This window comes from Castor canadensis, chromosome 14 (genome assembly GCF_047511655.1).
Source record: "Castor canadensis chromosome 14, mCasCan1.hap1v2, whole genome shotgun sequence".
Lineage (NCBI taxonomy): Eukaryota > Metazoa > Chordata > Mammalia > Rodentia > Castoridae > Castor > Castor canadensis.
The window spans coordinates 57,927,610-57,944,909 of record NC_133399.1 but is presented as its reverse complement, the minus strand read 5'-3'; the positions used below and the strand labels follow the sequence as shown (position 1 = coordinate 57,944,909).

General features: G+C 40.9%; 1 protein-coding gene across 12 annotated transcripts in view; it reads left to right on the top strand.

Annotated features, from left to right (window-relative positions):
• Positions 1–11,598, top strand: part of Tacc1 (transforming acidic coiled-coil containing protein 1) — a 133,941-nt gene extending 122,343 nt beyond the window's left edge. For all 12 annotated transcript variants that reach the window (XM_074054623.1, XM_074054620.1, XM_074054622.1 and 9 more), the window contains 3 exons: positions 1,042–1,148; positions 4,483–4,603; positions 6,077–11,598. In XM_074054623.1, coding sequence (XP_073910724.1) covers positions 1,042–1,148; positions 4,483–4,603; positions 6,077–6,145 — 297 coding nt within the window. In that variant the 3' untranslated portion in view covers positions 6,146–11,598. The remainder of the gene's footprint in view (positions 1–1,041; positions 1,149–4,482; positions 4,604–6,076) is intronic.
• The last annotated feature ends 5,702 nt before the right edge of the window (positions 11,599–17,300 follow it).

The following is a 17,300-nucleotide window of genomic DNA, read 5'->3' as shown; positions in this document are numbered from 1 at the left end:
TGTCTCCCGGCTGGTGTTAACAGATCACCACACGTGTGTCAGAGAGGCAGGCAGTCTTTTTTGTGGAGCTCAGGGCCTGTAGGCCTTGTAACTTTTATTCCAGTAAAGCTGGGTTTTCTCAACTTTTTCTCCAAGAGGTTGTGTAAGCAGGTGATCCACCTGCTCATTCCTCTACTGGGTCAAGTAAGTGAATTCTAGATGTAACCCAAGTGTGGCACAGTGCACAGGAACTGGAGCCCTCAGACCTTCGGAGGATCTTAGAAATTTTGTTTTTGCTGTCATCCTTTCAATGTTAATAACAGAAGGGTTCCCAGTTCAAAATATCTAAGATGCATAGTCCAGAAGAAATTAAATGCAATCATTTAGTTGTGTTCTATCAATAAATGCACTTAGAGAAGCAAGATTCTTTTTATTTCCTTTTGTGGTGCCAGGAATCAAACCCAGAGCTTTCACATGCTGGCAAGTTCTCTACCAGTGCAATACATGCCTCACCCTTGAAATTCTTCATTTTAGGGGGAATTCAAGTATGATATACTTAATAAGAACCTTTGTAAATGCTACAGTGTACCCCCCGCCCAGCACAACAGCAATAATAACAAAAAAAGAAATTCTTCATGGTGCATGGCTATAATTCCAGGAGGCTAAGGCAGGAGGATCAAGAGTTCAAGGCCAGCCTGGGTTACATAGTGAGACCCTGTCTTAAAATAGCAATAGAAAAAATTTTTAAATAAAAATGAGACTGGACAACTTACATGGTGGTCAAGTTTCTGTTCAGTTTTAAATAAGTGACTTCCTAAAGAAGGTGTATTATAAACAACCTCCATTGTATGAGGTTGAAAATTAAAGACATGAAGAAATAATGTAGAATTTGTCTGGTGAGAACTACATGTGCCTATTTCAAGTTGACATGGTATAGAAAGTAAAGGCATCTGTACTAATTAGGCTTTCCCTTTTTTAAAAAATGAAAACTGATAAATGGCATATTACTAGTACAAGAAAAACAGAGCCAACTGTTTCTTTTGAACTTTCATTTTGAAACAGAATGAAGAAGCCTTGAAAAAATGTGCTCAGGATTATTTAGCTAGAGTTAAACAAGAGGAGCAGCGATACCAAGCCCTGAAAATCCATGCAGAAGAAAAACTAGACAAGTAAGAGCTTGAAGATATGAATCTCACTTTTCATAGTGTTGTGGGGAGATTGACAGAGGCAGAAATTTTATTTTTTATCTAAAAAGCTACATGTATTTATACATTTTGCTATCGGTATTCCTATTTGTAAAACAAAAATTCAGTGTTTTGCAACTTCAGGTTTCATGTTGTGTGTGTGTGTGTGTGTATGTTGTCTTTCATTTTGAACCATATCCTTTAGATGGTTAGAACATTAGAAAATATCCTGGCCTGCTTCCACTAGAGTTCCACCACATTTACCTCTAGATAATGAAGTGTTGCTGCTTTTTAGGTTTCCTTCTAGATACATGTTTCCCCCACTTCATTTGTATGTGTGTGTGAGATGCTGGGGATTGAACTCAAGGCCTTGCACATGTGTGGCAAATGCTCTACCACTGAGCTACAGCCCCAGCCCTTCCCACTTTTCCCACTTCTTTCTTATCTTCTAGCTTTATAGGTTTTTTGTTTGTTTGTTTGTTTTTGTCAATACTGAAGGTTGAAGTTATGGCTTTGTGCTTGCTAGGCAGGCTTCCTACCACTTGAGCCACACCTCTAGCCCTTTTTTGCTTTGCTTATGTTTTTGGATAAGGTCTCTAGTTTTCAGACCACAATCCTCCTACAAACCTGCCCACAAAGCTGGGATCACAGACATGTGCCACCATACCTGGCTTGTCTGCTGAAATAGGATCTCAAAAATTTGCTCAGGCTGATCTCAAACCACAATCTCCTTGGTTCTCCTGTTGAGAAGCTGGTATTATAAGGTGTTATTACAAGGTGTGTGCCATCACATTCTGCTGAATTGTGAATAATTTTTCTAATTTATCATTTATCTTTTGGGATTGGGTTTTTTCTCTTTTTGTTTGAGGGTTTTTTGTTTTTTGTTTTTTTTTGAGACAGGGTCTCAAACTTGCCTTAAACAGCCTGGCCTTAAACTTGCAATCCTCCTGACTCAGCCTGCCACTGACTCAGCCTGCCATGGAAATGTTTTGTGGTTTTTTGCAGTACTGGGGCTTGAACTTATGGCCTTGCTCTTGCTAGGCAGGTGCCCCACCACTTAAGCCGCTCTGCCACCTTTTTTGTATTTGGTATTTTCGAGATAGGGTCTCATGAATTATTTGCCTGTGCTGGTTTTGAACCACGATCCTCCTGTTCTCTGCCTCCTGAGTAGCTAGGATTATAGGTGTAAGCCACTGGTGCTTGGCAGAAATGTATTTTTTTTAAGTAATGAAATGTATCAGTCATTTCTTTTGCAACTTCTGGATTCCCTGTCATAGTAACAAAGATCTTCCTTGGTAGAAAATATTCTACCAATTTTTCTTTCTAGTGCCTTCATAGCTTAATTTTTTAAGCCCTTGAGTTCAATACATTTCGGAATTTACCTCAGGGAATGGTGCCAGCTTTATTTTGTATGTAACAAGTAATATGTACTTGTCCATTTTGCTGTCTGGAGTCCTATTTATAAAAACTTTTAAGTTTCTCTTTCTCCTTTCCACTTCCATAGGTCATTAAAGGTTTATTGCATGTCCCTCTAGTCTTTTGTTTGTTCCTTTTACCAATACTAACCAAAATGGTGTGGGAATTTTTTTGCACTTAAAAATAAAAGATATTGGGGTCATATTATACAATTTTTTTTTACTTAATAGTATATCAAGGCTATTTTTCTATGTCAGAACATAGAGCTCAATCTCATTCTTTTTATTAGGTTACAGGACTATAATATTTCTTTACTGATGGGTGTTTAATTTCAAAATTTTTTCCTTTGTAAACAATGGAAAAAATATTGTGCACTAAGCACAGACTGTTTCTATGACTAGATAATTAATAAAAGTGGAGCTGCCAGGTCAGAAGGCATTACATTTTAAGACACTGGGGTTGAACTCAGCGCTCACACATGCTAGGCAAGTACTGTACCACTTGAGCTGCACCCAGATGTGTACATATTAAAATGTCCTGGTTACCACCACTTTGTCCTCACAGACAGTGCCAGTTTTCATCCTTCCCATCACCATGTGATCCTGTCTGTCTCCTTGCATCTCTGCCAACACAGGACAAAGACCATTCTTGTTAATTTTTGCCCATCTGATAAGTGTTTTTTGCAGTTATCATTTGGGGGCAGGGGTAGTAGCTCAGTGGTAGATCACCTGTTAGCATACATGAGGCCCTGTATTCAAACCAAAAAACCCCAGAGGCTTATCATTTTAATTTGCATGTCTCTATTACTAGTGAGTTTTAGCTTTCTAAATTAACCAGCTGTTTGTCTAAGATATGTTCTTGCATTTCATTAATAAAATAACTTATATGAGGTTGGGGTTTCATAGACATCAGTGTTTAGAATCCTTACTCTTTAGCTGTGATGATTTCCAGAATGGTCCAATCCACTATTATACTCAGTTTTAAAAATTAAGACTGTGGTTGGGAGCAGACAAAGATCAGGAGTGTCATGGTTACAGGATAGCCCAGGCAAAAGGGTTGCAAGACCCCATCTCATCTGATGACTGGGAGCAGTGACACATGCTACAAGGGGTAGCACGAATAGGAGGATCGAAGTCCAGGTCAGCCCAAGCATAAAGTGAGACCCTATCTCAAAAATAACACAAAAAGGCTAGCAGAGTGGCTCAAGTGATAGAGCACCTGCCTAGCAAGTATGAGGTCCTGAGCACAATCCCCAGTACCTCAGAAAGAACAAAACAAACATCATGGCACAGTGGTCCACACCTGTAAGCCCAGCTACTTGGGTATCAGAGATCAGGCAGATCACAATTTGAGGCCAGGCTGGGTTGGGGAGCAGGGGTTAGCAAGACTGCAACTCAACCAATAAGCCAGGCATGATCGTGTTCTCCTGCGACCCTAGCTATACTGGGAGGCCATAAGTAGGAGGACTGAGGTCTGAGGCTAGCCCTGGGCCAAAAAAAAAAAAAGTTGAGACCTGCCTGAAAAATAACTAAACCAAAAGGGGTTGAGGGTTGTTTAGCAAGTGTGAGACCTTGAGTTCAAGCCTCAGTACCACCAAAAAAAAAAAATAATAAGATTGTTATAAAAACGTCAGTATTCCATTTTCTCATGAAATATAAAATTTGAAGAACATTGTGGCCCTTGAACTCAATCCTGGCATTGGTATGTGCCATAAAAGTTTCCTTAGCAGTTGCATGCAAGTTGAATTTTGTAGGTCACTACTTGTCTTTTCTCTGATCATGCAATCAGTTCTTTTAAGTGTGTGTGGATAGAAGTCAGTAGTTAATATCCTAACTCTCATTTGCCTGATGGCTAACCACATGCTTTTCTTTTCTTTATTCTAAACAAAAAACACCATACACAGAGCCAATGAAGAGATTGCTCAGGTACGCACAAAGGCAAAGGCTGAGAGTGCAGCTCTCCACGCTGGACTCCGGAAGGAGCAGATGAAGGTGGAGTCCCTGGAGAGGGCCCTTCAGCAAAAGGTACAGCAAGGGGTTTGGTCTACACAATCGCCAGACACTTGGCTCTTCTCCACAGTTGTTCACATAGGTCGTTGGTTTGTCCACAGTGTGCTTAGCTCACCATGGACCTGGGAAAACTGGCCTTGCCCTTCTACTCAGACACTTCAGCCTAGCTTCTTTGTGAATTGATTCACGGAAACACGTGGCTCCATTAACCTTCCTGCATTTTATATGGAGTAAGCCACCCACAGGAAGGTGCAGGGAGGAAGTTGCTTTCAACTGATGTGCAAGGGATTGGGTACTTCTTAGTGGGGGTTACAAGGCTACCTTTTGTTGCTTTTGTTTGCTTTTTATGCAACGTGTGAAGCCATTTTCCCCTTTCATTGTTTTAGATCATTGGTTCTCAATTAGGGACAGTTTTGGCCTCCAGGGCACATTAGGCAATGTATGGAGATGAATACTTGTCATGACTGGGAGATGCTACTATCATCTAGTGGGCGGAGTATGGAGATGCCAAGCATCCCATAATACACGTGGTCTCCATATCAGAGACTGTAGGCAAATTAAAATCAGCAGGTATTAGGGGACCCAAGTCTGGCTGCTTGCCACATGACAGGCCAATTAAATTGAGAGACAAAACGTTGAGATAAGGAAGGCAACTTTATTCCAAAAGCCAGCAATGAGAAGATGGAGGTCCCCTGTGCAAAGTCCATTTTGCAGAGAAGCTGATTTAGGAGTGGCTTATACTGTCAGGTGATGGGTGCTCCAAGACTGATGGCACCTTCAGTGGGTCAGATGGTGGTGTGTATCTAACCCTAATCACCTAGTCACTGGATGCTTTTCAGATCTGCAGGTCTCAAGAACAGAACCTTATTTCCTTGGGCTGTGCTTGTCACTGGTACACAGTTAACAGCTGGAGGTGGTAGCTACCAAAAGACCCTCTTGCTGACAACAAGACTCATTGTAATAAAAAACCTTAATGCTCAGCTCTGGTAGCAGCAGTTCTGTTTTTCACTACTCAGTAATTTTTAGCTCTTTTGTTTAAACGTCTCCCATGTTTTGCTTGCTCCATTTCCATTTAGGAGCTAAAGCATGGTGTTGGATGGTCCCTCAAACAGTATCCCTGGGATGCTTAGACTCCAAAATCCTTGTCCTTGGGGCTGCTGTTGGATTGAGTGAGACTCAGATAATTGTGTGTTTAGCAAGTTCTCCGTGATAACAAGAAAATGTGAGAACTCAGAGGCACATGGCCAGGCTTCAGGGGCCTCGTGACTCCCCTTGCCCTCAATTCAGTTTAGGTGCAATACTGAGTATCTTCTGCTGGGAAGAAGGTATGTGGACTTCCTTTTCTTAAAGGATCTGTGCTGTAGAAAAGTGAAGAACCCTGAGTTAGGGTATTTGTGTAGGATCTAGCCAGTCCTGGGACTATCTATCTATAATCAGCTTTGTCCAGAATACAGAGTAGCCTGCATAATGGTATCATCTGTCTTTCAGAACCAAGAAATTGAAGAACTGACAAAAATTTGTGACGAGCTGATCGCAAAGCTGGGAAAGACTGACTGAGATTCCTCCCATTAGCTCAGTAGCTCTGCATTTGGCTGTGTCTTTTGTGACCACAGTTACCTTGCCTTATCCAGGAATAATCACCCCTTTGCAGAGAAAAAAAGAAAAGAAAAAAAAAAGCACATGCCTCCTGCTGCCTGTCCTGCTTTGCTGCCCATGCAATAGCTCTGGAAGACCCTGGAGTCCAGTCTGGTCAGGAAGGAAGGAGGGTGACCTGACTGTGCCCCAGTCTCGCTGTCCCCGGCTGTAGGTTGAGTTAGGTGCTGAGTCTGGGTTTGTGATTTCTCTGTCTTTAGTTCGTCCTAACATCACTTTTACTTTTCCTAAGTTTGTTAAATTTCCAATTTTATGACTACTTGTTGGGGCTCATCTTCTCCACTGTTTGATGTTTTGTGACCTATTTAATCTTTTCATTTTCATTGTTATCAGTTTTATTGAAGGAAATAATTTGGCTTATTGTTATTTCCTGTTTATAAACAACAAGGGGCTCTGAGTACCCTTTTTATACATACTCTTACCCATACATATATATCTATATATGCTGCTTTTTCCCTAAAGCATAGTCAGATGAGAATGTCTCTGTAAAAGAATGTGTTTCCTTCATATATGTAAGACCCTACTTTGAAACAAGGTCCTGGTTCAAACGCCAACTTAAGCATTTGGGTGCTGAGCATAGTTGGCATGCACTTGTAGTCCCAGATACTCAGGAGGCTGAGGCAGGTGGGTTGTTTTAGCCTAGGAGTTCAAGATCCACCTGGGCAACATAGCAAGACCCTGTCTTTAAGAAAAAAAGAAAGAAAGAAAAAGGCAGCAGTGGTGGTATCCTTCTGTAATCCCAGCTCCTAGCTACTTTAGGCAGAGGCAGGAGAATTCCTTGAGCTCAGAAGTTATAGGCCTAGCAAGCCCAGGCAAAGTTAGTAGTACTCTATCCCAAAAATACAAAACAAAAGGTCTGAGGGCATGGCTTAAATGGAGCACTTGCCTAGCACATGCAAGGCTCAGGGTTCAATTCCCACTACCACCTCTCCCCGCCGCCAAAAAAAAAAAATGGTGGATTGAGGATGTGAATGCCACAGACTTTGGCATTCACATCTGGGGAAAAGTCTTTGCCCTGTTGGTATTTGGACACCCCTCAGCTCTGACAGGTATGGTTCTTGATCCTGAGATGACAAATAACATCTGTATTGAGTAGTGTGACCTCCTTCGGAGCTGGGCTTTGACATATCTTCCCTGGAGTTATTAGTCTCCTCTGCTTCAATTTATTGATACAAAATCAACAGCTCACCTTCGTTATCTATTTGAAATATATAAAGGAAACTTCATTGTGAAAAGCTTAGAAGATCTTATCTAATTAAAAGATAACTGCAGCCCATTACCAGTTACAAGATATAGGAGCAGTGTTTTGTCTTTGTAGGTGTGGTACATTGTTCTTCAGATGTTATGATAGAGGGGGAAAGGCAGCAAATGCTTTCAGACTTATGATGGAATTTTTGACAAAACAGGTAGTAAAAACCACGTGTCCCACTCCACAAATCAGCACATTGGGAAGTGTTTAAACAAAGACAGTTTGAATAGTGGAGACAGGAGTGCAAGAGCAAGCCCAAACAAGCAAAACCAAACTCTGCCAGCTCATACTAGACTCTTTTCCCAAAATGGAAATTTCCTACATAATGCCAGTGAATTCCCTTCCATTCCAGAGGCAAAACCAAATCCTCTCTTCTGTCATAATCCTACACCCTGAAAGTCTTCAAGGTGATACGCACTGTATTCAGTACATGTGTGCTTCCCTGCTTCTCTTGTAAAACTGTTGCATGAGCCAAGCTCAGCAGTGAATTGTGCCTCGTGGAGAACCTCTGTAGATCTTACAGATGAGTATTTCTTTAGCAGTGTTTTACTCATGTGGGTGCAAGTCTTTAGCACCAGGGAAGTCAATAATGTCTTTTCAAGCCAGAAGTCATATTTTACCAGTAGGCATTTATCATAATTGGTGCTTAGGCTGTATTTTAAAGCCTATTGTCTTAACATTTTGTACAAAACAAAAAAGAACAACAGAAGTTTTCTGTGGTTGGAGAAGTGGCTTGACAATCATTTGGGTTTTGATAGTAGTCACTGTGGCTTAATATAAATGCTGTACCAGTAGTCATTGTATCAAGTACAAGTGTCTCCTGGTGGCATAATCATTTTCCTCTCTTAGTCCTCTGCTACAAAGTACAGGTGCAGAAAGAAGTATTGCAAAACCTTTTGCTGCTATGTTTTGGTGACATATCCATGTTTACTTGTTTTATACTGACCTGTTTTAACTGTGAAAGGCTAATAGTGGTCTCCATTATAAATCCATAGTCATTTTGTTTCCTTTAAAACATTTTGTTTGCAGTGCTAGGGAGTGAACCCATAGTCTTGCACATGCTATGCAAGTGCTGCATTCCCTGTCCCAGTCATCTTTTTAAGCTTTTTGTGTATTTTAAAAGTACAGTGATGCTACGTGTTAAAACAAGTGATGACAATCCTTCCCTAGCACACTGGTAGAAGAGACTTCCTAAAAACTAGACCTTGGTGAGTGAAGTTGCTGCACCCGAATGCGAAAGGGCCCTTGTTAAGTAATATTTGCCACTGGCCTCTCTCAGTCATACCAGTGTAAGAACATGTCCACCATTCTAAATTGACAGATGGAGGCTCTCCAACAAGAGTAAAAATGTAGCCTTGCACAGGCTGGCAAATCAAGAGAAGAATGAAGTATGTGTATTTTCCTGTAAAAATAAGCCAAAAAAAGTTTTTAGAACTCTGGAGAGGGGTTGGGGATGTAGCTCAGTGCAAGAGCACTTGCCTGGCAAGTGCAAGGCCCTGAGTTCGGTCCCCAGCACTGAAAAAAAAAAAAAAATGGGAGGGAGGGAAATAGAAAAAAGCAAAAGAACTCTGGAGAATAAGAATATAGTCAAGTTTGTTTAAACAAAACATGAGAGCCAAATTATTTGTTAGGCAGTTTTTTTAAATGCCAAGTATAGTGGCCCATGCCTGTAATCCCAATTATCTGGAAGTGGAGGCAGGAGGATTAAGAGTTTGAGACCAGCCTAGGCTACATAGTGAGACCCTGTCTCAAAAAACTGAGGGCTAGAGGTGTGGTTCAGTGGTAGAGTTCTTGCCTAGCCATATGCAAGGCCCTGGATTTGATCCCCAGCACCACAGAAGGAAAACAAACAAACAAACAAACTGTTAGAAAAAAGGGCAAGGGAACTAGAAGGAAGCTGCTGACTTGGTGATTTGGAATACTAGGTGGTCTTGTTGAGACTCTACATCCAGAGCCACGTCTTCAGTTTCTAACTTTGCCAGAGTATTGTGATAGGAGACAGACTAGTTTACCATGTTTTCAGCTAAGACAGTTGGTTACAGTCAGACTTCTCAACATTTCCTTTATTTGGAAAAACTCCTTGAAGCCAGTGACTTTCCCAAACCTTTTGTTCTGTGAAATCCTGCTGGAAACACTGAGTAGCCCAGGACACCATGGTTTCCATCTTCTTCAGACCCAGCCCAAATTAGGGAGTGCAGAAGCACATGATGGGAAAAGCTGAGGCTTGGCTGCCTTCCAGAGCAGCATCTAAGGGAAGATTAGCTGTCATTTGGTAGGGTAGCTCAGATTGAATTTTCTTCCCAGCGGTGTCTGTGTCCCTGTCTACCTGTTCACCCTTGGCAGTACTGCAGACGAGTGCTTAGGTACTTAGTAGACAGCCCTGAATTAGTTCTGTCTAATTAAAAACGAAGAACAGACTGCTCTGAGCGTTCTTGGCTGAAGCAGCCAATTGAAGCTTTCACTTCTAGAAAAGTTAGCAAAAGGCGAGAAGTAGCCCTGCAGCTCACGAAGGGTTTTTAGAACAGTGCTGGAAGTCTTTGCACAGAGTTGGAAATGACTTGGCCATTTTTTTTTAGTGGAGTAAGCATTCTAAAGCCCCTTTCTGTTTCCTTTGGTTTTTCATTTTAATTGATCACCATCTCATGAATTGTTAATGGCTATTACTGTCTCTTTGTAGTACTGTGACTGTTTGAGCTTGCTCTCAGATGGGTTTCTTGCTTCACTTCTTCTTGGGAAGAGAGAAACTAGTGTTGAAAGATTAAGTGACTCAGGCAGGGGATTTTAAAGTAGAGATGTATTTATTATGAAGAATTTTAAAGATAACCTTACTATTTGATTATTAAAGAACAAATATAGTCTGGGAATCCCGGAATGTCAAGCCAAAGGTCTAAGAAGTCATCTTCTTTCAAAGATTTTAATAAAGAAGTCATTTTGAGGAGACTTCTGTCCAAAAAGGTTTGACTGGCCTCCAGATTCCAGTTATTTTTAAAAAGCAATTCACCAGGTCTGGGGATATAGCTGTAGTGCACTTGCCCAGCATGCACCAGGCCTGGCTTTCATTCCCAATACCACAAAAAAGAAAAGGAAGCAATTTACCATGCAGTCACCACATTTCCCAAACAGTAAAGGTGAAGGAAGTGATAGGACCCACCCTTCTGTCCTAGGAGCTCCTCTGGAAGAGAGCACATGCATAGCACTCCCCATTGAGGACCGTCCTTGGTGCCAGAGCCTGCGTTCTGGAGACTAGAGATTGCACTTTTTGTAGTTTTTCATCCAAATGTGATCCCATTCCTGTGCCTCTTAGCATGCAGTTAGATTTGGACAAACAAGATTCCTAAGGAATGACTTAATTAACTATAATATGGTTACAGCTATTATATAAGTATATAGATTTTGGTTATAGTTCTAATATGAGTTGTTGTGTGCGATGCTGGCCTGTGGCAGTCTGTACGATGCTTTAACTGTTTGGAGGGGCCAGGCTGAGTGCTGAGGTGTGTCCTAAGCCTTCCCTGTATGGATTCTTCACTTCTCGACTGTCAGGATGCCACTCTGTCCCCTTTTAGTGGTGTCTGGAATATATTCCATGTCATTAACTGATATGCTATATTTATGAATAATTTTCAAATGGACATAAAAAATTTGAACTCTGAAACTACATCCAGTCCAGATACAGGGCAGTGTATAGGTCACACCTTGGCCTCAGCCTTGGCCTCCGCCTCAGTCCTTCACAGCCACTGAGCATTATTTAAAAACAGAGGTAGCAGTAAACTTTTCAGTCAGTATTGCTGTTAGCAAGTGTGTGTTTGCCAATAGATGCCCACTGTGTAAGGTGCCAACCAGTAATGTGTATTGCACATCTGCCTCCACTGTGTCCCTGAAGCATGGGCGGAGCCCCTCACCTGGAGGGGTGAGTGCCACATTGACTCCTGCTGACAGGATGGCGTGGGATGGAATCATCATCTGCATAGATTTTATATTCATAGTAATTTCCCTTTTTATATGTCAAGTAAATATTTGTAAAAGTTATACTCACAAATGAAATTATTATAATTACTAATATATTTTTTCCATGTTTCATCGCCTGAATAAAAACTGTTTACCACTGTTAGACCTGGGTGTGTGTTGTTGTTTTTCCTGGTTATAGGTCATTTTATCCCTGAGTGTGAAAATTTATGGCAGCTGTATTATGAGTTCCACATTTCAGCCTAAAAATAGCAAAGATGTCATTTTCTCTACACTCATTTGTGGTTTTGTGCACTTGGTTGGATATGTAATTAAAAACAAACAAACTGGAATTCAGACTTTGGCATATAAATGACCATTACTTTGCATCTGTGCAAACAGTTTTCAGCTGCGAGCTTCTTTTTGCTTAGGACGTTTTTCAAGTCTCAAGTTAGAAGTCAAGTCACCCCAAGCTTTCTGAATCGTTGAAAGACACAGGAAAAGCCAGGGCTGTGCAAACATTACAGCCCACAGAAAGTAGTTGATGTTTTAGGTTTCTTGTAGGTTAGTACTAAGAAAAAACTATCAGTACTGGCCAGGCCAAGCCACTTAAAGGAGCAAGGGATGGGGCAGGAAAGTTTGCTGGTTATATTACTGGAAAAGATAAGAGGATAGTCAAGTTCCATTTTACAACTTAGGAAAGGATGCCCTAAGAAAATCAGCACACTGTCCGTTCCTTATCATTCGCCTGTCCTAAGACATGGCAGCCTGTGAAGTTCCTCAAAGGAGTGTTTCTCACCAGTGTGTTCCTGAACTGCAAAGAAAAGCCTATAAAAATCACTGAAGGGAGTGGTACAGCCATTGATGAAATGCTGAACAGGCAAATCTCATTTCTGAGAATTGCTGGAAAAAAATAAGATGGGGTTTACTCTCTACCCTCCTAGTTTTACTCTTAGCTAATTTAAGACCACTAATGTTTTTCACAGTTTTAAAAATAGGAGTCATAGCTTCATCTTAATGAGAGGTAATAAAAAAATGTTTTACACAGTACAGGGTTTGTCGAACACAGGGCTTTGTGCACACTAGACACCACTGAGCTACGCCCCCCCACCTGCAGCAAGCAACATTTTAAATATCAGAAGTCATTGCGGAAGTTAAGGATAAGTATTGGTTCATGAAATTTGCTTCAGATACAAATGTACGTGTACTAGATCATGACAAAAAGTTATTTTCTTGCTACAAGTCAGTATGAAAAACTTGATCTAGGCAACTTACAACCTTTTATAATAGAAACCAAGGCCCAGAGAGGAGGGGTGTAGCCAAGGTTGTGTATTAGAGAACACTGTTGTAACAAAATAGGTAAAACTGAATAGCCAGTTAGTCCTTTTTAAGCTTTTAAAATCCAAATCCTCCCAGGTTTGGTTAGTATTTATATCATTCCCTAAGTAGGCCTTTCAGGACTGGTCAATAACAAAACACCTTTTTACTACATTCGTTGACTCACCAAATACTGGTTCATCTATAGAGTTTAAAGTGAAACATGAAAAGTTTTGGGATAGTTGACTAAAAAAATTGTTTCTATATTTGATTGAAATCTATTGAATATAAATGATATTAAAACTATTCTTTCCCAGCATAAAGTAATTCCATGTCTACATTTCTTAGCTCAGTTGTGAGTTGTAGGTTGTATCATCTAGGTGTGTGTGTGAGGATGGGGGTATAGAATAAGTAGTGCTTGTGATCTACGAGAGAACTCTAACCTCAAAACAGGACCAGATGACTTGTGGTCATTAGGTTGTGTGTTCAGACTGTTCAACAATCTAGGAGAAGAAAAACTTCACAGAAAGGGTGTTGATACAGGTTAAGCACAGAGTCACAGTGGTAACACAGCCTCCTAGTCAACCTGGATCAGATCCCAGCTCCCTGGGCCTCAGTTTTCCTAAATCCTGGCCTAGTAGTTCCTGTCTCAGAAGGTGGTTGTGAGGACTGCAGCAGTAGTGGGTGCATAGTGGCCCTCAGGTCCTTAATAAAACCTAGAGTTTAAGAAATTCTCAGAGGCGGGGGAAATAGGTCTGCAGTAGAGCACTTGCCAAGCATGCAAGAGGCCACCCTGGCTTCAGTCTCTAGCAACACACACACACACAGGACTCCTCTTTAGAGCCAACTGTTTTCATTAGTTTGGTTAGACATCTCAAAATAACAAAGCTTTGGAAACTTAGGGTTGCCTAACTTTGTTCTTTCACTTGAGACTGGTAGAAGGTGGAGGAATTGAGAACTAGCTGAGGATAACATCCCAAAGTCAGGATGACTGAGCTGTAAAACAAAGAACAGGAATCCTATACCTACACCAGCTAGAGAACACTAGGTTTTCTTATGCTCTCTATTTGTCCTTTGCCAACATTCCTCTGAAGTTTGGTTTTGTGGGGTATATATTCATGCACAGACTGAAATGTACCTCAGTTAACAAAGGCAATTTTTGGACACTTGAAATGAAAGGGTAACTGACATTTGAGTTTCCCGTACACATTTGTTTTGTGTGTTATAAATATGGTACATGAACTCCATGCAAGTGTGGTGATTTTGTTAACTGATAGGGGGAGATGGAGCTAGAACGCATGTGGTATCTGTCAGCTAGGAAGCTGGCGCTGGCATTTGAACCCTGATTTCTTTGATCTCACTTTCCATTCTCCTTAGGACTGCTCCATTTGGAGCATACTTTGGAAAATACCATCTACCAATACAGAGGAGAACTTGTTATTCACTAAGTGAATTACCTTGCTCTTTTCTCATCTCCCTCGGGATTGTTTCAGTGAACTTCAGAGACACCTTTGTATAATCCCATCACCAAAGCTCAGTAGTATGAGAACATGAAGTCTGCTCAAAGATGTACGGTAAGTTACAACACTGCACAGGCATCCTTAAGGAAGAATAAAACTCCAATTCTTTTGGGCACCCATGTCTCCTGGAAAGAGCTTTGGTGTGGAACACTGAGACGTGGGTTTTAGTCCTAGCTTTGGTCAGCTGCATTGGACAGGCCCTTAACGCCTTCATTTGAACTGAGAATGTTAGAAGGAACCTTACTGTGATTTTGTCATTTTACAAGTTTCCCTAAAGTGTTATGAGAAAATCCCTGAATTTCCCTTTTAAAGTCACTAAAATACCTGCTTGAGATATGTTGACCATAGTGGATGTGCCATAAGCCAGTGAGTCCACAAAAATTTCCCATGTTTGCTTTGGAGACAGAATTGAGAAAGGTGAAGAAGTCACCAGCCAGCATCACACAATAAGGGAAAAAGCCCGGGTGCAAACCCAACCCATATCCAAGTCCAGGCTGTCATTTGTTCTGGTGGCCCACCCTCTCTAGAGCTCTGTTGTCCCCACGATGAAGCTGAGTTAATTCTCTAAGAATTAATTCTCTCTGAGAGCCATTACAGCCACTATCCTCAGCGTTCCTATGATTCAAGAAGACACACTCTGAACACCTTCCTGAGAGATGCTCACAGGCCCAGCAGTTTAGCCGTATGCTCTGTGAGAGGACCAACTTATATTTTCACATCTCTGAGAATAAATGGACCAATTTTTTTGAGTCCTTAAGATATGCAAACATTCAACTGTAAGACATTGTATACACAGGCATTTTTATTTTAGGCATCGAAAATGACACAATTTGCTAATTTGGTGATTTCAGGCACAATTAGCTAATTTGTGCATATAAGCATCATCACAATCGTTTGCTAAAATATTTGAGTCCAGACAGCCCCTCCCTGTGATGTGCAGTAACGAATGGCCTTGCTTACTACAACTTGCCTTTGATGAAGTCCTGATTTTTTCAGGCACACTTATTTTTATTTCTCCCTTGTAGTTGGTTTTTATAAATTACCAATTTTCAGCAAAAATAAAATTTCTTAAAGTGTGATTTTTAGCATCAGATTGCAGTGCCAATGTATATTATGGTCACTAGGGGGCGTCACTCCCAAAGGCTTGCCATCTTTAGAGCTGTTTTACAAGCTGCCAGTCAAAGCACATTTTGGAGGTTGTGAATGAGAAGAAAAGAGAAAGGAGTGAATACTCGTTGTACAAACAAATAGTGAAGGTAAGCAGTATTTCCTGAAATTTTTATTACACTTACAGGTGTATTGATTACAGTTTTAAATGTCGGGTTGGGAGCCTGAAAAGTTTAAAGCCATTTTTAAAAAGATGAAACGCCACTAACTTAAGATCATGAAGGAGGGGGCTGTTGGATCAGACAAGGTTTTTATAGAAGTAAAAAAAGAACTTATGGTTTTAATACCTTTTTTTTTTTTTAATGTGGTGCTGGGGAAGGAACTCGGGGCCTCACTGATGCTAGGCGCACCCTTTCCCACGAAACAGCTCCTTGACCTTTCTACTTTTTAAAAATAAGCTATGGAGGTAACTTGAAGAAATCAAAACTTCAGGGACCTGAAGCTGCATTCTGAGAATTCCTTCCTAATTGTCAATTGAGATGGAAAAAGAGAAGAGGAAGTTGCGGGAGGGAGGGGTATAGAAAGAATAAAAGCCTGTGGAACTACTCTAAGAAAGATTAAAAAAAAAAAGAAAAGCAAACTTCTTTCCTTCTCCATCCGCAGCACACCAAACAACCCCTCCTGTGGCAACAGAGGGCAGCTTGCTAAAGTTCAAAGACTCATTTCTGCTTTGCTTCCCAAGGCCAGAATCTAAACTGACTCCCAACTGGCAAAGTGCAGCCTCTGGGCTGAGGCTGTGAGGCTCTGGGTTCATCCCCGGAACTGTGAAAAAGAAAAATAAAATGAAACCACCTCTGTTAGAAGTAAAACCTCTCTTTCATGACACATTCTTACACTTAACTCTCTGCTGCTCAGTTCTTAATTATAAATATTTGTATAAGCCATAAACAAGACTGCCTTTAAATCATAACTGGATTTGAGTGATTTTTCTGTTATCTAGCAATGCCACTCTTCAGCTGGGCAACCAAAAGCAATTTAGGACACGTGCTAGTTAAAGAACTAAGTAACCAAGTCACAAGTTTACCACAGACTCAGAAATGTAATAAAATTTAAAGTTGAATTCAAGGCTTTGAATTGAGGAAATAAACTTGAGGAGACACCAGGACCACTCACCCACCATGTGTCGTGTAGGTAGAGGGCTGGCAAATAGTATGTACATTGGAATACCAGCTCCTCTACTCCTCTACGCATTTGTAACTTATTTTAGGATAATTTTATTTTATTTTATTTTTTTTCATTTTTCTTTTATTATTCATATGTGCATACAAGGCTTGGTTCATTTCTCCCCCCTGCCCCCACCCCCTCCCTTACCACCCACTCCACCCCCTCCCGCTCCCCCCCTCAATACCCAGCAGAAACTATTTTGCCCTTATTTCTAATTTTGTTGTAGAGAGAGTATAAGCAATAATAGGAAGGAACAAGGGGTTTTGCTGGTTGAGATAAGGATAGCTATACAGGGCATTGACTCACATTGATTTCCTGTGTGTGGGTGTTACCTTCTAGGTTAATTCTTTTTGATCTAACCTTTTCTCTTAGGATAATTTTATACTTAACAGAAAGTTTGCAAAGATTCTGAACTTTTCTTTCTTTGGTGGTCAGCTCTCTACTTCCTATGTCTTGTCCCCCTAGTGTGCATTTGTCCATTGAGCATGCACTGAGTAGATGCTGATGGGAGAAAGCGGTTGTCTGTGTCTTTCTCCTTTTCCTCCCTCCCTCCCTCCCTTCTTCCTTTTTATTTCAGTAATGGGACTTGAACTCAGGGCCTTGAGTATGCTAGGCAAGCATTCTGCCATTGAGTTCTTCCCCTCTTCCCCTCCCCCTGCATTCCCCTTTCCTTCAGACATTTGTCCTGATATGGTACAAG